At 41.5% G+C, this 22,758-nt stretch overlaps 1 protein-coding gene across 1 annotated transcript in view; it reads left to right on the top strand.

Moving 5' to 3' along the window:
* Positions 1-351: 351 nt before the first annotated feature.
* LOC138775220 (cytidine monophosphate-N-acetylneuraminic acid hydroxylase-like) overlaps positions 352-22,758 on the top strand; it is a gene marked incomplete at its 5' end in the record, with an annotated part of 34,266 nt that continues 11,859 nt past the window's right edge. The window contains 4 exons of the mRNA XM_069955857.1: positions 352-513; positions 19,339-19,479; positions 21,111-21,285; positions 21,766-21,882. Of these exons, the coding sequence (XP_069811958.1) occupies positions 352-513; positions 19,339-19,479; positions 21,111-21,285; positions 21,766-21,882 (595 nt within the window). The remainder of the gene's footprint in view (positions 514-19,338; positions 19,480-21,110; positions 21,286-21,765; positions 21,883-22,758) is intronic.

Raw genomic sequence — 22,758 nt, 5'->3', positions numbered from 1 at the left:
CTTGTGACAGCAACAACGTCAGAGCCGGGGGGCGGAGCGCATCACATGGCTTCCAGCTTGCTCAGCCCTGATTGGCTGAGCTTGCTGAAAGCTATGTGATGGGCTCCAGCCAATGAAAAGGCTGCCGGTGCGCAAGCGCACTGGCAGCCTTTCCCATTCCCTGGACCCGGAAGTGAGAGACATCGCTGGACAGCGGACGGCAGTGACGGAGAGGCGGACAGCGGGCGAATCAAGAGGGAATGGTGAGTATGGTGTCTGTGTGTCTCTGTGTTTTTTGTTTTTGTTTTTTTTTTTTGGGGGGGGGGGGTTCTTAAAACAACTTGAATAATACATTAAATATCTAATATAAAGAAATTTGCCTGTGCCTTTTTTCACAGAGGAATGGAAAGCAGAGTTCATAAAAACAGAGAGAAAGAAACTACTGAACTACAAAGCTCAGCTCGTAAAGGATTTGAACCCTCGTATCTTCTGTCCCTTTGCAGGTTACTTTGTTGAGGCTCATCCATCAGATAAGTATGTTTAACTGGATATTATGATTTATAATGCATAAACAAATATTGTTTTCATAGGTTAAACTTTACTATATGCTTCAAGACATATAATCTTTTTATTACTAGTTTAGTTAGATAATACTTTACTGTCAGACATTGACAGGAAGCTGATGGCACCAATAAAAAAGGCAAACCTACCCACCCTCTTCAAATAGCTTGTCATAAAATTCTTTTTACTGTGCCTGTCCATTGTCCTTAGAAAGTATGCATGTAAAGTGTCCCCAAGGGTCACATATGTGCTTGTAAGAGAGTGACCCTATACACAGTTACCCTATAAAGCATGGTAACTGCAGTACAGCCCCATGCATAATGTCAGGCATAGTCCCACAATAAACATTGACTGTAAGCGTCCCAATTCATACATGTCCGGTAAAGAGTGCCTGCTGGAGAGTTCCTCCATATGTATTGCCAGCCAATAAATGAACCCATAAATATTGTGTGTCATTTAGATGTGTGTGTATGTGTCATTTAGTAATGTATGTACGTGTATGCGTGTGCCAGTCAGTAATGTGTGTGTGTCAGTCAGTAATGTATGTACAGTGTCCATATTAGGACATAGTCAGAAGTCAGAATCCCAAATCATTTTCACACAAGTGAGTAGTAAGAAGTCCTTTATCACTTGTGAATTGTATATAGAATTGAGTTTTGAAATATTGTATTTGTTCAGTTTAGTAAATAGCTAAAGGCCTCACCCATCCCCTCATTGCTGACCTGGAGCAGAAGCACTAAAGTTGCTGACTGAATGTGTAGAGCCATGAAACTTCCCTGAAAAAGTAAGTGTATGTACTGGGCTGTTCTTACCATCGTGGGAGACTGGGGACTGCACAGGGTGCCAGTCAAAGTGATTGACTTTAAAACTAAGCGATGAGCAACATTTGTCACCTCCGTCCAGCAGCATCCAGCTGTGGAGCAGCAGGTCCAGCCGCACACATCCCTAAACTTCCTTCCCCCAAGTGACTACTTCCTACAGAGATATGTAAGAAACCCTGTGAGTGGTGGAAAGGAATGTGTGCATAGAAAAGGAGAGGGATGGGTCAGAAAGAAAGAGTATCTCCATTGGACAAGAAAAATGCATAACACATAAGAAACAGTAGCCCTTTGTTAGCTTCAGCTGTGCAATCCACAAGAACATATATAATAAACACTGACATCTAGTGGTAAAACTACAGAATGATACCTTCATCACCACTGAACCTAGAGGAGACGCTTTTTGCGACAGGTGTAAAACACGAAGCTCCCGTGGTAGGACACCACATGCGTGTCAGTCAGTAGTGTGTGTCATTTCGTAATATGTGTGTGTGTGTGTGTGTGTGTGTCAGTGAGTAATCAGTGTGTAAGTCAGTAACGTGTAATGTGTATGTCATTAAGTAATGTGTGTGTTTAAGTCAGTAATGTGTGTTAGTCAGTTATGTGTGTGTGTCTGTGTATGTTAGTGGTGTCTCAAGTGACTGTGCCTAGTGGATGGATGAGGGGCCCGCTGAGGCTCTGTCGCCCAAGAGCCCGCAAAAACCTGGAGTTGGCCCTGCTTAGCGTCACCACCCCAGTAGACAATCCACCCTGGTACTTAGCAACACCCTCCCCAGTAGGCATCCCCCTGGCAGAAAGCCCACCAATATGTAGTATCCCCCAATGTTATAGGACCCCACTGTAGGTCATCCCTTCTGTTGATTTCTCTCCCAGTAGATAGCATCCTTTGTGATAGGTTAATTAGCACAGTGATTTTCAACCTTTTTTGAGCCGCGGCACACTTTTTATACTTAAAAAATCCCGGGGCACACCACCAACCAAAATGGCACAAAATGACACTAAAACAGTACATATTATACATATAGTTCACGGAGTTCACTCTTGGGGGTTTTAAATCAGCTTCTTATCACCACAAGAGCTGCTTTTTAAGCCCTCAAGAGTGACATATGCCGGGCAGAGATCCTTTCAATAAATTATTCATTTTAAAAAAAGTGAAATAAAAAAGGATAACCCCCTCATATATACAATCCCATGTAACCTCATACATACAGTGCCATGTATTCCCATATATATATATATATATATATATATATATATATATATATATAACAGTCCCATGAAAACTCATACATACAGTCCCACGTATATGAGCACATAATTATCAGCACCATATACTGTGGTGATGTGCACTGTATAGCCACAGTATATGGTGCTGATAATTATGTGGCTCATATAACTGCAGTATAAAAGGGTACAATGAGACGTACTATGGCCATGAGGCCAGAGTACAAGTGCCCCTGCTTTGCCCTCATACAGTAATAATGCCCCCTGCAGTATGCCCCCATATAATAATAATGCCCCCTGCAGTATGCCCCCATATAATAATAATAATGCCCCCTGCAGTATGCCCCATATAATAATAATGCCCCCTGCAGTATGCCCCCATATAATAATAATGCCCCTGCAGTATGCCCCCATATATTAATAATGCCCTCTGCAGTATGCCCCCATATATTAATAATGCCCTCTGCAGTATGCCCCCATATATTAATAATGCCCTCTGCAGTATGCCCCCATATATTAATGCCCCCTGCAGTATGCCCCATATAATGCCCCCTGCAGTATGCCCCCATATAATGCCCCCTGCAGTATGCCCCCATATATTAATGCCCCCTGCAGTATGCCCCCATATATTAATGCCCCCTGCAGTATGCCCCCATATAATGCCCCCTGCAGTATGCCCCCATATATTAATGCCCCCTGCAGTATGCCCCCATATAATGCCCCTTGCAGTATGCCCCCATATAATGCCCCCTGCAGTATGCCCCCATATAATGCCCCCTGCAGTATGCCCCCATATATTAATGCCCCCTGCAGTATGCCCCCATATAATGCCCCTTGCAGTATGCCCCCATATAATGCCCCCTGCAGTATGCCCCCATATAATGCCCCCTGCAGTATGAGAATATGCACCAATAGTTTTAAAAAAAACAAAACAACAAACCATCATACTCACCTAATCGGCGCTGTGTGTTCTCCCTCCTCTTCAGGCTCCGTCCTGTGAGCCGCGGCGACTGAACCTCCGGCAGGCGTGATGACGTCACATCATCACGCCTGCCGGAGAGGTCACGTCCCGGCCTCCCATAGGCTGCTGGCATGAAGTGCCGCGGCCTATGGGAGTCAATGTCAGAGCAGGACGCTGACAGGTCCTGCTCTGACATTGTGCGCGATTGAATGTTTCGCCCGCTCACTGTGTGAGCGGGCGGAACATCAATCCATCGGCATATCCCTAGAAGCTGCGCGGCCGCAGCTTCTAGGGATATTAAAGGGACAGTTTCTAATTTCCGACCGGGATCCCGCGGCACAGCTGGCGGGTTCTCACGCACACCAGTGTGCCGCGGCACCCCGGTTGGGAAACGCTGAATTAGCACACACACACACCCAAGTAGGCATTCCTTCTGCAAGTGCACAGGTGATGTCATGGGGTGAATATGGGCCAATATTATACTGTAATAGTTACAATTATATTACATATAATAGTTACAATCACACCTTACCAAGTCCTGAGAACATCCATGGAGTATATTATACCTAAGTTGTAAAACATTTTTTGGGATATAGTGTCTCCTAAATGCAGGAGACAGAGTAGCTCATGGAGTGTGCCATTTGCGCAACTCCTATAAAAGTCAATAGCTGTTACGCAAATTGACTGACTGGATTAGGTGGTTTTTGGCTTTCCAAAATTATTGTCAATACCACAGGTCCTCTGTGTTGTAGATCTTTATGGTTGTTCTTCCACGTGTACAGGTTTAATCTGTGTCCTTAATAAAGTATTATTATGAATTCAGATATATTTTGAATATGCATTTTTTGTTTATTAGCACTCTTTTCTGGTATTTTTGCGCATTGCTAGGACATGTTAGTGTTATTAGGATTTCTATTTGCCAGGTACTTACCTGGTTCTTCAGTTATTATTAGGGATGCTCAATTGTTTAAATTGTGGTGACGATAGCAACAATATCATGTGAACTTATGTTTAGATTTTGTTTTTGTTAGAAAATTTATATTACTTTTTTGTTTAGTTGATGACTTTGAAGATCATTTGCTTTATGCTTTTGTTTGAAATTAATTTTCAGTCGCCAGGTACGGCAGCTAAAGAGAGATTTACAAAATTGGAAGGTAGAATTTCCAGTTATTTAACTAGATTTTATAACATTGGACTCTTACCCTAACCACCACCTTCACCTTTAACACAGTTAAAATGCATTTTGACCTATACTAGGGCAGCTTTACAACCAATAATTCCCATTTATGAGTCATTCACACTAGTATTTGACAGATGCCTTTTATTTGCCTTTAGGGTTTTTTCTTTTTAACCAAATATAATTTTCCAAATATATGTATTAATATGTAAATTAGATTTTTAAAAGGCTATTTTTAACCCCTTAAGAACAGAGCCTAAAATGACCGCAACAATTTTAAATTTTGCCTTTTTGTTTTTCCTCCTCGCTTTCTTAGAGCTATAACTCTTATTTTTCCATCTACAGGGCCATGTAAGGGCTTGTTTTTTCAGCTATGAGTGTACTTTGTAATGGCACCTTTCAATCTACCAGAAAATTAATGCCAAAAACCCCATAATGCACGTTATTCTTTAGTCTGGTCTGAATACAGTGTGTAGCAGGTTGAATGGGTTAATCTGGCAAGGCAGGTATATTCCTCACCAGCTACTAAGAGGTTAACATGGAGGCTGATCTCCACACAGGTGAAGGTGGATTAAAACCCTAGCTAGTCTGATGGGAGTTGGACTTGAAAGCAGCATGGTGTGGACCCTGCTCTGCTGCTGCTAATACTGGAGCTGTATACCAGGAGAGACTGCTGAGATACAGATGGGTGAGAGATAACCCTGTATCTACTGTGACTGCACTCCAGGATACTGTACAGGACTGTATTATTTCTGTGGATTTTCATTTATGCCGTTTGAAAGACTTATTTCTGCGGAAGAAAGCTGTATTTTGTTTGTGGAGCTTCTATGCTTGGAAATAAAGCGGCTGACACATCTGGTTGACAAGAAACCTGCGTTTAGAGTGTCTGTTTACCTGAGCTCACACCCCAAACTGTTATGGTACTTTTACACGGGACGATTGATCGTTCGTTTTTGCATGATAATGGTCAAATTCGAACAATAATCGTACGTGTAAACGCAGCGAACGATGAAACGACGAGCAAAAAATCGTTCATTTTGATCTTTCAACATGTTCACAAATTATCGTTGATCGTTCGCAAAAAATTTGCAGATTGTTCATTCTTTCAACGATTTCCCCTATGTATGAGATAGGCTAAAACGATCGCATAGCGAATTTCTGTACGATGTATCGTTCCGTCTAAACGCTGATCGGTTTAAAAAAAACATCGTTCATTCAAAATCATTAATCGTGCGATCGGGCGAATTATCGCACCGTGTAAAAGTACCATTACATATGGTGGAGGTATGCTGTGGGCATTATCTGTGCTACTTCTCAGCTGCTAAGAAGAACCACAGCTTTAAAAGCCAGCAAGCAGTGTATGTCCTGGGTGAAAGCTGTTAATCTGGTGTCAGAGCAATCCACAAACATGGAGCAGCTAGTCCAGCAGCTTGTGCAAGCTAACCTACAGCAGCAGGCTCCTGCTGAGGTCATGCAGGCTCAGCAACCAATAACCTGCTCATGAAACAACTGGCAGCATTGAAAGTGACTGGACCTGTCCCTCATACCTCTCCTCTAACTGTTGCCAAGGACAATGCCAAAAAGTTGGTGCAAAGGGCATTGCAACGGATGGTGGAAGGAGAGGATGTTGAGGCTTACCTTGCTTTGTTTGAGCGAACTGCAGAAAGGGAATGTCTGCCTGATTCACAATGGGCTGAGGTTCTGGCTCCATTCTTAACAGGTGAACCACTAAAAGCTTATTGTGATTTGTCAGCAGAATCTGCAAAAAGTTATGCTCTGCTTAAAGTGGAAATACTTGCACGGCTGGGGGTCACCCTGGCTGTCCGTGCTCAGCGAGTACATCAGTGGCAGTATGATGCCAGAAAACCTCCGAGGTCTCAAGTGCATGACCCGATGAATTTGATTCATAAATGGCTTGAACCAGAAAGACTCTCTGCACGGGATGTGGTTGACCGCGTGGTCACAGAACATCTGTTTTGTGCCCTCTCCAGAGACTTGCAACACTTGGTAATGCAGAGCGATTCCCAGAATACTGAGCAAATGATGTGCGCTCTGGAAAGACATTCTGTAACAGAAAGCCGTACTATAAAAAATTCTGAGGTTCCACCACCTCAGAGAAATACCCAGATACGCTGGGGACCAAGGGATGCTGTGGAGAGCCGCAAAAGTCCAAGGTTTACTGCCCCACAGGTTTTCCATCCAATGTTGGCCCTCTGCCCAGGGTCATATCACCTAACCAGCCCCCTAAAGTTCGTTGCTGGAGATGTAATGAGGTTGGTTACATTGTGGCTCAGTGCCCACCGCCTGAGGAGCCCATGGACTGCAATGTCATCAGGCGCCAGTCTATGTTAGTGCACGCTGTAAACTCTGCCAGTGCCATGTTGAAAGACTCTTTGCACAGTTGTGACATCTGGATAGGTGGCCAGCGAGTACAAGCCCTCTTGGACACAGGCAGCATGGTCACTCTACTACAGGCCAAGTGTGCACGGGGACACCAAGGAATACCCTTGTGCTCAGGTTACAGTGGAAACCCCATAGGAACTGTGACCTGTTAAGTGGGGGTTGTTTCTGGGCTTGTACATGACCTGATTCTGGGCTGTGACTTCCCCTGTTCTGGCAACTCTGGGAAAAACATTGAGGTCTGTAGACACAGTCCAGGCTTCATGTAAGGAAGATTTATCTGTTCACAGTAATGATGATGATCCTGATGATGGTAAAAATATTCCTTTTCCATTTTGTGTCTTAGCGAGTGATGAGACTGAAGACTCTCTCTCTGAGCAGGATGTACATGACTTGAGAATTCCAAGGACCAATTTTGGGACTGCTCAGTTGAGAGACCCTAGCCAAAAAAAAGTATTTGAAAATATAAAAATTTTGAATGGTGTGCCCCAGGATCGTGAGGCAAATTTGTGTTACCCATATTTTGTGTTGATCAATGACCTACTGCATAGAGTGAATAAGTCAAATGATGAGGTTATTGAGCAGTTAGTCGTGCCTCAACAATATAGGCACAAGGTCCTTGAACTGGCTCACACACGTGTTAGGAGGTCACTTAGGGGTTGAAAAACCACTGGAGCGCATACTGTAGCGATTTTATTGGGCCGGTGTATATAAGGAATTAAGAGAATTTTGTAGTTCCTGCTCTATATGTCAGATAAATGCTCCGCAGCCCTTTAGTTCCACTCCTAATTATTGAAGTTCCCTTTGAGCGTATAGCAATGGACATTGTGGGCCCTCTAGTCAAATCAGCAAGAGGTTATCAATATGGATGGTCCGAACCGAGTTCGGTTCGGGTTCGTACAAACCCAAACTCTCGGTAATGATTCCCGCTGTCTGCCGCCGCTCCAATCGGGCGGATCCAGCGGGAGAACCGCCTGGAAAACTGGGATACAGCCATAGCCATAGGCTGTATCCCAGTTTTCCAGGCGGTTCTTCCGCTGTATCCATCCGCTCCACGGAGTGGACAGACAGCGGGAATCTGATGCCGAGCGTTCGGGTTCATACGACCCGAACCTCAGAGGGTTCGGACCATCCCTAGTTATCAATATATCCTGGTCATCTTAGACTATGTCACCCGTTACCCTGAGGCTATACCCTTAAGAAATACCTCTTCTAAAGTAATTGCAGAGAGCTGTTTCAGGTGTTTACTAGAGTGGGTCTGCCACAGGAGATCCTTACGGACCAGGGTACACCCTTTATGTAAAAAATAATGAAAGAATTGTGCAAACTGTTTCACATTAAACATTTGCGTACTTCTGTCTACCATCCTCAAACAGATGGCCTTGTTGAAAGGTTTAACAAGACCCTAAAACATGCTGAAAAAGGTTGTAAGTAAGGTTGGGCGTGATTGGGATATGCTGTTACCTTATTTACTTTTTGCCATTTGTGAAGTCCCACAAGCCTCCAAGGGCTTTTCACCGTTTTAATTGGTTTACGGTCGTCATCCCTGTGGACTGCTTGATATAGTCAAGGAAGCTTGGGAACAAGAGGTTAGTCCCTACAAAAGTGTGTGTGGAACATGTGAGCCAGATGCAGGAAAGAATGCAGGCTATAATTCCAGTGGTCAAACAACTGCTGCAGGCACAGGAAGCCAGTGTGGACAAGGCCAACAGTGTGGTATACAATACGAGGTCGAGTGGTGTATCAGGATATGTCAGGTTGCTGAAGCAGGTTAGTGGTTGTAGGGAATGTAAGTTTAAGTTGTGAATGGCAGTAAATACGATAAAGTAAATTTCAGCCAAGTAAAAAAAAACAGTATAAACCAGATTACACACAGTACATGTAAATCATCAAGCCTTGGAAAGAGAGCGAGTCATTGTCTGCAGAGGTAGTCACTAGAAAAGAAGGTCCTAGTGAGATAAATAAAGTTAAGGTGGCTGAAACTCTGTCCCGACCCCAACAACAAGAGGTAAGAGTTCCTCCAGAGAAACAGGGATTTCTTTACAGAAATACCAGGAAGGACAGATGTGATAAAACATGAGATTCGGACAGATCCCCATGTTAGAGTGAATGTACGCCCTTATAGAATCCCAGAAGCCAGACGACAGGATGTTACAGGGTAAGTAAGAATAATGCTTGAGCTTGGGGTCATTGAGCAATCCTCTAGTGGGTGGTCCAGTCCCATTGTTCTAGTGCCCAAACCCAATGGCTCTTGGAGATTCTGCAATGACTTTAGGAAGCTAAATGAGGTCTCTGAATTTGATGCCTATCCCATGCCACGGGCTGACGAATTAATAAAAAGTCTTGGGCCAGCCAGGTATATTACAATGTTAGACCTCACTAAAGGTTATTGGCAAATTCCTCTGTCTGAGGAATCCAAAGAAAAGACTTCCTTCTCTACCCCTGAGGGTTTGTTCCAGTATGTTACCATGCCTTTTGGGCTACAGGGGGCCCCAGCCACATTCCAACGGGCTATGGACAAGGTCTTGAGGCCTCATAAAAAATATACTGCTGCATATCTAGATGATATTGTAGTCTTCAGCTCAGACTGGGACAGTCACTTAGGCAGGTTCAGATGTGGTTAGTTCCCTCAGAACGGCTGACTGTCCAGATGTCACTTAGGTCCAGCCATGAATGTGTCAGTCTGCAGCCAGAGGCTGCATATCACTGCTATATTGTGGCAGACAAGATGATAGCCCTATTATATATGCATAAACAAAGGATAGTGCCAATTATTAACACTACTAAAACAAGATAGTCCATATTTTATGATATGTGATATAGGAGAATCTCTCTAATGTTCCAACTTGCCACCATTGGTTCACCGTGATCTACTATAGTGAACTAAGCATGATGTATAGCTAGATGCTGTCAAATACTGGATCTAAGCCCCAAGAAATTGAGGTGACTAAGTTCAGGATAATATGTGCCATTTGCACTGAAGAGGCTAAGTCACATTGGACTTTGAAAAAACCTTCACTAAGTTAAAGTCAGTGTTGTGTGAATGGCCGGAACTGATAGCCCCTGACTTTAAGAAGGAGTTTATTGTAAATACTGATGCGTCAGAGGTAGGATTAGGTGCCGTGTTGGCACAGATGGTAGATGGGGAAGAGCATCCTGTAATGTACCTCAGTAGGAAACTGTCATCAGCAGAGAAAAACTATTCCATTGTGGAAAAGGAATGCCTTGCCATAAAATGGGCATTCGATGCCCTTAGGTACTATTTGGTTGGTAGACCATTTAGGTTGGTTTCAGACCATGCACCCCTAACTTGCATGGCTCAGAATAAGGACCGCAATTCCAGAGTGACCAGGTGGTTCTTAGCTCTGCAGGAATATAAATTTAAAGTTGTTGCACAGATCTGTGAGAAAACATCAGAATGCGGATGTGCTCTCAAAGGTCCATTGCTTGCTAGGAGGAAGTGTCCAGACCTACGGCCTGGAGCCGGGGGGAGGGATATGTAGCAGGTTGAATGGGTTAATCTGGCATGGCAGGTATATTCCTCACCAGCTACTAAGAGGTTGAGGGGCTGATCTCCACACAGGTGAAGGTGGATTAAAACCCTAGCTAGTCTGATGGGAGTTGGACTTGAAAGCAGCATGGTGTGGACCCTGCTCTGCTGCTAATACTGGAGCTGTATACCAGGAGAGACTGCTGAGATACAAATGGGTGATTAATAACCCTGTATCTGCTGTGTCTGTACTCCAGGATACTGTACAGGACTGTATGATTTCTGTAGATTTTCATTTATGCCGTTTGAAAGACTTATTTCTGCTGAAGAAAGCTGTATTTTGTTTGCGGAGCTTCTATGCTTGGAAATAAAGCGGCTGACACGTCTGGTTGACAAGAACCTGCTTTTAGAGTGTCTGTTTACCTGAGCTCACACCCCAAACTGTTACAAGTGATATTCATGTTTTGTATAGCTTTTCTAATGTTTTACTATTTTCTTAATAGTAAAACTTTTTTTTTGCAAATAGGTATTAAAATTACCCTATTATAACTCTTATAACACCTTTTATTTTTTTAACCTAATGGGCTGTATGGGATGACACTTTTTGCACCACAATCTCTAGTTTTTATTAGTACCATATTTGTGTAGATATATTGATTACTTTTTATTAATACTTTTTTATATAAAATGTAATTTAACCCCTTGCGCTCCCCCGGGCAGTTAAGCTTTAGTGCCTCCCACTGATCGGTGCGTCGGGAGGAGGCTGCAGCACGTTGCCTCCTCCCGCGGCCACTGCCGATTCTCCCCCCCGGCTTGTTCCAGCTCCCAGATTGCCCTCCCGGATCTCCCTCCCTTGCTCCGTCCAGCCCGATCTGCGCCCACTCCTTGATCTCCATCCCTGTGCCCCTCCTGGCCCGGTAACCCCCGGCCCCCCCCGATCTCCCTCCCCTTGCTTCACTCACCCCCCCCCCCCCAGAGCCGCGCAAGCGATTGTGCGGCTTCGGGGGTTGCCATAGTAACCCCAGACGCATCGGGAAGCGTCTGGGTTACTATGGTAACCCCCCTGAAGCCGCATAATGATATACAATGATCAGGCCCTTGCACTGAGGCAGGGTTCTGATCGTTTAAATGAGCAGTCAGTATAAAGTATAATGTATTACAGCACGCATCATGTGCTGTAATGCATTGTACTGTATACATGTACCTGAAAAGTAAAAAAAAACACAAAACACACACACACACAAATAAATAAACAAATTAAATAATTAAATAAATACATGAATAAATAAATAATTAAAATAAATAAATATAAATAAATAAATATTCACGTTCCCTATCCCCCTTTATAAATGATCCCCCTATAAATAAAGAGACATATTTGGTATCGCCATGTCCGTAATGACCCTGTCTATTAACCTGTTACATTATTATCCTGCCTCATTAATGCCATAAAAAAACTAACCAAAATGACAAAACGTCACATGTACCCAAAAGGTGAACCACTAAAAAAAAAAGCCCTCACATAACTCCATTTGGCGAAAAAATTTAAATAGTCTTACAATATGCAAGACACAAACAGTATTTATAGTATAAATGCCATAAACTATAACAAAGCTATATAAAATGGATATCACTGTAATCGTACCGACTGCATACAAAAACAAAATGATGAAAAACAGCTGCTAAATTGTGTTTCTTATTTTAATTACAACCTCATAAAAAAATTTGATAAAAAATTGTCAGGGTGTCACATGTCCCCCAGAATGGTACGATGGAAACGTCAACTTGTCTTACAGGAATATTTTGGCACCCCAGGCCTTTGTCACATGATATAATGGCTAAAAAAACCCTGAAGTAAGATAAGACCCCAAAAATACACAAGGCTTCTGTCATGTCTGAGTCAGGTGACGCACTGCGGCACATATGGGGATTTCTAGAAACATTGAAATAAGGGAATAAATAGTGAGTTCCATTTCTCAGTTAGTATTTGCTGTGTTAAAGGAAAAAATGGATTAAATGGAATATATGCCAAAAAAAAAGAAAATTTTAAATTTACCCTCCAACTTCTAAAGGGTTAATACACTTATTAAATGTTACTTTGAATACTTTGAGGGGTGCAGTTTTTACAGTGGAGAGATTTATGGGGGTAACTAACATACAGGCCCCACAAATCCACTTCAGAACTGAACTGGTCCCTAAAAAAATCTGAATTTGAAATTTTCCTGAAAATTTGAAAAATTGCTGCAAAATTTCGTAGACCTGTTGTAGATGATGCAGTAATAATTAGTTCATGTGGCATGACTATTTTTCTCAGAAAAAGAGAATTTTGAATATATAAATTTTTCTAATTTTTGCACAAATGTTTTTTTTGTTTAAGTATACCACAAACATAAAGAGTTTTTTTGTGACATATTCCTATCTCAGAATAACCATGATAGTTAAAAGCATCGCAGAGTTATAACTACATAAAGAGAGACAGGTCAGATTGTAAAAATAGGCCCTGGGCATTAAGGCCAAAACAGGCTGAAGAGGCAAGGGGTTAAAAAATAATCAATTATGGTGTTGTTTTTTCGTCTTTTTGTTTACACTGTTCACCATGAGGGAACAATTTTTTTTTATTTTAATAGCTCATATGATTACGCATGATACGGTCTATAATATGTTTATTTAATTTATTATTTTTACATGTTTTATTTATAAAATGGGAAAGGAGTTTATTTAAACTTTTGGGAAGGAGCTATGTCATGTTTTTTAAAACTTAATATTTAATGCTTTTTAAGTCCCCCTAGGGGACCTTAACATTTTTACATTAGACTACTGACACTGATCACTGCTATGCCAGGACATAGCAATAATCAGTGTTATCTGTGATCATTGCATAGAGCCTGCCTGTGGTAGACTCTATGCATTAACCATCAAGCTGACTGCCGGGAAGAAGGTAAGAGACCTCTGGCAGTCAGTAAAAATGATTGGGATCCTGCATTACATTACACTGTGGGGGTCCCGATCGGACAGTGACCAGAGCCCAGCTCCTGCCACAATTTAAAATGTTGAGGCAGCTGCTGCAGGGGTTAATGGCAGCCGGTCCCCACGTGCTATGAAGCTCAGCTATATATGCTCAGCTATATATGCAGTATACATTCATTTTATTTTGTTGTAATCATGCTGTAAAACTAAGCTATACTTACCAGAAATCCAGATTTAGGCCAGGTTCACAAAAAACAGAATTTTTGCTGTGATTCCTGACACTGTCAGTTTCAATAGGTGGATTTCGCTGCAAACTCTCAGCATTAAATCTGATGTGATTCCGTTACATGTGAACCCACCCTTAATCTCCTGAAGGCGGCTTTTTAGTTTAGTTTAGGTGGTTGAAAAAAAGAGACTAAACACATGAAGTCTGACCAGTACAGAAAGTCACGCCTCAACGTGTCCATCAATCAAATGACTGCCTTCTCTGTGAGCGCAGATGACCTGGGAAACACGGGACTTCCTGTTTTTAGACTCTTTGGGTGGGTTCATACTATGGAATTCTCACGGACAATGTCCGCGGAATTCCGTTGTGTGTCCGCCAACTTTTGAAAGTTATAACAACAGTGACACTATAGATGTAATCCAAACTGAACTTTAGCAGTAATTTAAGGCTGGGTTCACACTGCGTTTTTAGTATACGTTTAATGGATCCGTTTTTTTTTAACGGACAAAAAAAATATTGTCGGCAACGTTTTTGTGTCTGTCAAAAAAAAAAAGGATACGTTTTGATCCGTTTTTTTTATAATGGAAGTCAATGGAAAAACGGATCAAAACTGATGCACACAAATGCATCCGTTTTTGCAATCCGTTTTTCATCCTTTTTTTTTTTTTTTTCAAAAAATGGATGAGAAAAACGGATTGCAAAAACCCACTGTGAACCCAGCCTAAAAGTAAAAGCTGCATTCTTAATGACAAACCTCCATTCAATGGTGGGAATTAATAAAAAAATGGCAAGTTTTTGTAATGTTAACTTTTGTGCATGTATCACAAAAGTTGGTGGACACCACAGAAAAGGATTATTGAGGCAGTGCCAATCAACCTGTTGAAGCATAAGCTATACTAAATTAAAGAAAATAAACTAACAAGTTTTGGTATAGGTATAACACAGTGAACCTCAACATGGTAATGCAAAATATAACAAGATACACCATAGCTACTTCTCTATGGGGTGAGTAAGGGAGACATGGGCTATGTCTTGCCCACTTACCCCAGAGAGCAGTAACTATGGTGTATCTTGAGGTTGTATTTTGCATTCCCATGTTGGCTCTTTGTTTTTTGATGTGATTGCATTTGCAGGTTGATTATATTGCATATTGAGGGTTTTTGGAGCCATCTAGTGGTCGAGTCTACCTATTGGCTTTCTTTTAACTGTACTGCTCTCTTTTAGGCTGGTTTCACACACAGTATATTTCAGGCAGTATTTGGTCCTCATGTCAGGTCCTCATAGCAACCAAAACCAGGAGTGGATTAAAAACACAGGCTCTGTTCACACAATGTTGAAATTGAGTGGATGGCCGCCATATAACTGTAAATAACTGCCATTATTTCAATACTACGGACGTTGTTTTAAGATAACTGCAAATATTTGCCATTAAATGACGGCCATACACTCAATTACAATATTATGTGAACAGAGCCTTTCTGTGCTTTCAATCCACTCCTGGTTTTGGTTGCTATTAGGACCTGACATGAGGACCAAATACTGCCTGAAATATACTCTGTGTGAACCCAGCCTTAGGCTATGTTCACACTACGTATGAGACCATCCGTTCCGTGACCACGGCCGGTCTCTAGCCTGATCATCTCGGCCAGTACTTAAGTACCGGCCGGATTATCTTTCCAGCCGCAGAGCTTTGATGAGCTTACCATAGCACACAGTGAAGCAAGCGGCCGGAGCCGCTCGCTTCACTGTGTGAACTGACAGGTCTTTCTGCGGCCGGAATTCACTAACTGACCTGTCAGTTATTTGCGGGGCCGCACAGATCCCGGCCGGAGCGTATACGATGTGTGTATGCTCCGGCCGGGATGCCATTGCTTAATAGGCTGTGTTCCACTGCACAAAAACTACGGCCGTTGTTGCCATCGGCAACAACGGCCGTAGTTTTGCTTAGTATGAACATTGCCTTAAACTTTATGGAGGGGAGTGAGGTTCACTATGTTATACCTATACCAGTCTTTTGAAAATGTGTTTTTAAGTGATTTTAGCATGTGAGTCTTTTGCCATGTGTGTCCAATAAAGAAATTGATAATTTTTCTTACACCTATTTGGATGTGCAATGTACAGTATTTATACTTGTTGGGTTTTTTTTTTTTTTTTATTTGGTATAACTTTTGTGCATGTGGCATAGGGAATTAAACAGGGAATTAAACTGGCAATTAAACAGACCACTTTCTAGCTGGTCCATTAAAAGCCTTGTTTATGCTACACTATTGGCATAATACTCATTTTATAGTGTAACTGTTTGGTTGTACTATTGATTTCTGAAAAAAAATAAAATAAACAATTTTAAGAAACTGTGTAATAGGTTTTATTAGGCAAAAAAAAGCATCTTTCTGTACTCAAAAAATCTGTTTCCCATCCTCCCCCCTTATATGTTCATTATCAGACAAAACCGTCATCATAACAGAGAAGCAACGTTAAGACAGGTTTGCTGAGTCCCATTATAACATAGAAGGGGGGAGGGGCTGAGAGGGAGGATTGAGCAGGAAGAGCAGACAGGTGGCCCTGCTGTTTAGAGACTGTCTGGGCAGATAAAACGCTGGATTCAGAGGTCGAAAAGGTCAGTGCTAGTCTGGGAACTCAGTGGAAAAAGATTGCAGGATGATATGCTCCTCCCTCCTCCATAGAGGAAAATGGACACAGAAACCCTTCTTCTGAAGTGAGGGGGGAGGCTGAAAAACCGCTTTCTGAGTACAGAAGGAAACTCTTTTGCATGCACAATATATGTATATGTATATACAACGTTTATTACCTCAGAGCCTACTCTCATTGTACAGTATTATTTGGAAACCAGCAGTGCTGGTTATCTGTCCCTTTGTGCTGTGTTTTCTAGATAACTGCCACTGCAGTTTTTGAGCCAGAAGTGGATTCAAAAGAAATAGTAAATATTGAAGAAGTACTTCTACTTCTCCTCCCTGCTAGATTCACTTATGGCTTTGGCCCAAAAACTGCAGTGGCAGTTTTCCAAAATACAGCTGCTGTGTATGACTCAAGCCTTAAAGCGACTCTATACCCACAATCTGCCCCCCCCCCCCCCCCCCCCAAAAAAAAAAAAACGCTTGTACCTTCGGATAGCTGCTTTTAATCCAAGATCTATCCTGGGGTCTGTAGGCAGGTGATGCAGTTATTGTCCTAAAAACAACTATTAAACTGGCAGCCCCGTGCCCAACGTCCGGGGCTTAGATTGTGTATGCATTAGGCTGGCACAACCTCTGTCCCTCTAGGAATGCTCCAGGCAGATTGTCTCCTTAATCAGCTATGTGAATACTGAACATGGGCTGGATTGTTAAGGCACCTGTGTAAAGTTCAGACAGGAGAAAATGTTCCAGTGGCATTCCTAATGATGAAGAGGGTGGGGAGGAGGGACAGAGAGGTTGTGCCAGCCTAATGCATACACAATCTAGGCCACCGCCGTTGGGCATGGGGCTGCCAGTTTAAAGGTTGTTTTTTAGGACAATAACTGCATAGCAGCTATCCGAAGGTACAAGTGGTTTGGGGGGGGGGGGGGTCAGATTGTGGGTACAGAGTCACTTTAAAGAGTGCTTGTCATTATAAATAACTAACTTTTGACTTGTCATCAGGAATAACTTGTAGAGATGGAAGACTCCTACAGCTTTCAAAATATCATCAAAGTTTGAGCTTTATTACATCAGGTCCAAAAAATGCAAAACAGCATTTTTTTTGTACCAGATGTTGTAATAAAGCTCGAACCTTTGTGATATCTCAGAAGCTGTGGGAGTCTTCCATCTCTACATGTTGTTCCTGGGTCCACACTGGGATTGTAGACTCTCCTGCAGGCATCCACTATAAACTAAGCATTTGTGGACTATATACCCTCGTGCTTTTTGATCTCATCTTTTGTTTTGTCATCAGGCATGTCAAAAGTTAGTGATCGCAGCGTTTCTCACTGCTGAGACTTGCTACGATACAAAGAAACCGCCAGGGAGATAGCGGCGGCAGCAATGCACTTGACTCCCACCCACTAGTAATTACAACACTTTAGTCCCATTATAATCAATAAAGCTATTAGGGCCCTTTTACACAGAAAGATTACACTGGCCAACAAATTTTCAAAAGTTGTTTGGTTCCGAAATAAAATTATCCATTTCTTAATGATTTTTATGTTCGGTATTCAAATATCACAAGGAAAAATGTTAATTGGCTTTAGTTTCTATGATATGGAAAAGTTTTCATGTTACTGATTTGTGAATTGTATAGAATACAGTATAATAGCCGACATATTTATTACTTCTTCAATCATAAGGAAGCAAGTTTACTGTTCATAAACTTTTGAAAAATATTCATAGGAAACTTAGTTCTATCTGAAATCAACTACAATTTACAGGCATATCTTAAGAATTTTTACAAATTATGTTTTTTGAACTCTGGGATGTAGGTCCTTATTCAATGGCTTCTTGGTGCATTTACACGTCTTTTGTATTCATACATGGGATTGTCTCGGATAACTGTCCAACAGTAATCTGCAAGCATTGATGGGTTCCATTTACCCCGATACCTTAGGCTAGATTCTCACTGCGTTTTTTTGCAATCCGTTTTTTTTCATCCATTTGGATGCATTTGTGTGCATCTGTTTTGATCCATTTTTCCATTGACTTTCATTGTAAAAAAAAAAAAAAAAACGGATCTGTTTTTTTTGATGGACACAAACGTTGCTGACACTACTTTTGTGTCCGTCAAAAAAACGGATCCGTTTTGATCCGTATTCTTTTTTATAATGGAAGTCAATGGAAGGATGGATGCACACCATTGCATACGTTTTTTTTCATCCGTTTTTTTGCAAAAAAACAGATTTCAAAAATGCAGTGTGAACCTAGCCTTACCCTGATACCTTTTTTCCATGTTGGTCATTCTAAGGGCCCTTTTACACAGAAAGATTATCTGACAGATTATCTGCCAAAGATTTGAAGCCAAGGCCAGGACTGGATTTGAAAAGAGGAGGAATCTCAGGCTTTCATGTATGACCTGATCTCTGTTTATAGTCTGTTCCTGGTTTTGGCTTCAAATCTTTGGCAGATAATCTGTCAGATAATCTTTCTGTGTAAAAGGGCCCTTAGTAAGAATTAACAGAATTAGTGAGCCATGCTCTTACCTGTATCTTTGCATGCCTGATGACATGTCAATTAATGACAGGTACTCTTTAAAGGGGTTATCCAGCGCTACAAAAACATGGCTACTTTCCCCCTACTGTTGTCTCCAATTTGGGTGGGGTTTTGAAACTCTGTTCCATTGAAGTAAATGGAACTTAATTGTAAACCACACCTGAACTGTAGACAACAATAGGGGGAAAAGTGGCCATGTTTTAGTGGTTAACCCCTTTAAAGCTTTTTTAAAATGAATGTTTTATCTAAGTAAGGAGAGATGTAGTCACTACTAAAAATGTTTTCTATGTACAGAGAAAAAGTGGTATATTGCTAACATATATCCAACAAGTTGTTTGTGTCTTTGCTTCTAAAACAGATACATTAAAGAAACTAACTTAAAGAACGATGCTGCATCACTTAATCGGCTTATTACTAAATTGTCAAATGTGATTACATGGACACCAAAGCCAGGAGATATACTAGATGTTGGGAGGTTACTGAAAGACCCAAATGACAGGTGAATATCCAGCCTCTTTATTAACAATTAAAGGGAACGTCTCTTCTATTGAGAACTTCTATTGAAAATGCAGTCCAATCTGCAGACATGGTGGTATAAAACAGGGGAACTGAGCAGACTGGTATATAGCTTGTGGAAGGATTTCAAGGATAACTTTTAATTTATTAATGTAAATTTTTATTCTGGCTAAGTAGTAAAGTAGGTGTACCTGCTCAGGGCAGGGGCAGCCGCACTACAAGTGCCAACAGACCCCCCCCCCCCGCATCAGCAGACCCCAGACTAGTGAAACCCCCCCCTCTAAGGTCCCCAAAGCTCACCCCAAACACCCCCCCCCCCCTTCCCCCAGGTGCCTGAGCTGCACGGAGAGGAGGTGCCGTTTCCCGGTCTCTCTCTTCTTCCACTGAACAGATGTACTGCAGCGGGAGAGGAGAGAGAGTGCCAGCAGCCCCGTACTATGTGCTGTAGATAAGGCTGCTGGCACTTCTGATGGGGGTAGTTTTGGGGGAGGGTCACTGGTCTGGGGTCTGCTGTTGGGGGGGGGGAGGCAGCCGCACCACAAGTGCCAGCAGCTTCGTCCTATGTGCCGTGGACAGAGCTGCTGGAATTTGTCATATAGTTATTCTTACAATGTAATTTCTCCATATACTGCGCCCCCTGCTGGACACTTCATATAAATTACACATGATTCGTGACGTCACGGTTTTTAGAGGAATTGAACCCTGCCTGATCTACTTTATGTGCATTTCCCATATTAGTGTATATTAAGAATTTGTCTAACTTTCCTTATGTAATAACATATTAAAAAATACATTTTGCCCTTTATCCTTTAATATAAGCTCTTAGTGAATATTAACATAGAACCACGATTAAATACAATTAAATTTACAGGGGTAGACCAGTTAAGTCTAAAAGTCAAATAAACTTAATAATTTACAATGGTACACATGTTACAAAATAATGTTCCTCCTTTTTCATGCTGTTTTGCTATTAGCATAATAATGCCCCCTGCGTAGACTCACAGCTACAATATACAGACTGCTGAGCAAATATAATCAAACTTATTGTTATTTTTGATTAAAAATCAGAACATCCTTTGCTGTCATTTTGGATTATTAAAGGATAATTTTATCACAGGTGCACATAGACAGCTATGATAATATGGTAAGAGGGGATTTATAAGATTAAAAAAAGGGTCTTTTTTTAGCAATAGTGCCACTTTTGTCCATAGGTTGTGACTAGTGTTGAGCCTATGGCTCTATCCATGTTTCCAGAACTCCCTAGGGAGGCATCCAACTTCACAATTAACAACGGGAATCAAATGCAGAGCGTTCGGGCATGGAGAATGTTGCCGAAAGCGAACAGTTCGACCAGTCTGCTCAACACTAGTTGTGACTAATATTGTAACTCAAACTAGAAGTCTTCTAAAGTGAACTAACTAGCATACTAACATTTATGCCAAATAACAGGAAAAATTGTTATAGTATAATATCTATGTATATGTTAGCTTTCATTTTAACATTGTTATTATGCCCAGTTTTACTGCTTAATTATGGTAGTAGAAATCCTGAATAATACTGTGAACTTTCATATACTGATGAACTTACACTTGATTTGATGCTTTATTGTCCTAGCGATGGCATTGTTTCACCTCCATCAGGAACAAAAGTTTTGAAGGATACTTGGGAATTCGATACATACCTAGATGCTATTTCTGTTTCATTTAAAGATGAGATCTTCACCTACCCATCCTGGGTTAAAGAGTATTTCACCTGGGCTGGATTCAAAAACTACAATCTTGTAGTTAGGGTAAGCATGTAGAATAAAAAAAATGGGATTTACATAAAGAGGTATGAGGCCACATATATACATAATTTAAAAAATGTTATTGGGGTTCAACATGTAAATGAATAAACACAATGGGCAGAGTTGCTAAAACCATCTATTTTGTAGACAGCCATTCACTGACCGATATGGGTCACTGCTATGGCCAGCGATTGCTGAGCAGGCATGTCTTGCAGGGTCAAAATATCAGAGAAAGTGGTTAGCTGTGGAACCAGGCATTTTCAAAATGGCAGTGGCGGGGAACATCCCTGATATTACTTACATATTGAATTACTGCTCCATGAAGATGATCACTTAACTGTGTAGGTTTTTATCCCCTTGGTTCTGCTACAATTCCTCTGATACATAGACACTGGCATTATCTGACTTCTGAGAGTTCCTATTTTGTTCATTTCCCTGTATAATAATATACAGTGACACGCAGTATATTTCCTTTATACACAGATGATCGAAACTGATGAAGATTTTCATGACCTACCCGGAGGTTATAACTACTTGGTAGACTTCTCTGACTTGTCTTTTCCTGCTGAAAGACCTTGCCGTGACCATTCATATGAAGAGGTGAGTTGGAATCCTTCCTTTATTTTTACTATTATTTTTATTTTAGGTCGCTCTCAGCAGGTAGCTAATTTTGGTCTTAAAGTGACTGTGTACTCACAATCTGCCCACCCCAAATTATTCTAGATGTAATGTGACCAAAAAATCTGCATGTTGGAGGCTTTTTGTGCCTGTGCCGTTTACCATGTGAGAATAGGAATTTAATATTTTGGCAATTCGGCAATACCAAATATGTTTATTTTTTTTACACTATTTTGTACTACCCCAGGAGACTTCTATGAGCAATGCACTGATTGCTCAAAGAGATCAATGTAGTACATATGTACTGCATTGATTTATGTTATCTGGGATAGATTGTTAGGCTTCCAAAGAAAAAAAGTGAATGGATCCAGCACTTCCAAAAGAAAAATAAATGCTGCTAAAACTTCATGCTTTATTTCATCCTGATTAAAAAGCTGTAGTGCACTACTGGGAGTGCGGTGGCTGGACGATGCATTTTGTGCATGCGCGCTTAATCATGGCAGACATGATTAAGCGTGCATGCGCGAAACGTGTCGTCCAGCCACCGCACTCCCAGTAGTGCACTACAGCTTTTTAATCAGGATGAAATAAAGCATGTAGTTTTAGCAGCATTTATTTTTCTTTTAGAAGTGCTGGATCCATTCACTTTTTTTCTTTGGAAGCTCTTTAAGTTAGCGGGCCGGCTACCCAGGATCCGTGCACCCCCTCCTCATTCAGTTAAAGGTCCGGGACTAGGACAGGTGAGCTGACATCCATTTTTTTTTTTTTTTAATCCAAATTATTTTTATTGAAATATTTGCATTTTTCATTAACAAACAAAAACTCCCCAGAGGGCATACCCTCCGACCCCAACCCTCC

Source organism: Dendropsophus ebraccatus, unplaced genomic scaffold (genome assembly GCF_027789765.1).
Source record: "Dendropsophus ebraccatus isolate aDenEbr1 unplaced genomic scaffold, aDenEbr1.pat pat_scaffold_1418_ctg1, whole genome shotgun sequence".
NCBI lineage: Eukaryota > Metazoa > Chordata > Amphibia > Anura > Hylidae > Dendropsophus > Dendropsophus ebraccatus.
The sequence above is the reverse complement of the archived record's forward strand: the minus strand, read 5'-3'. Positions and strand labels throughout refer to the sequence as shown.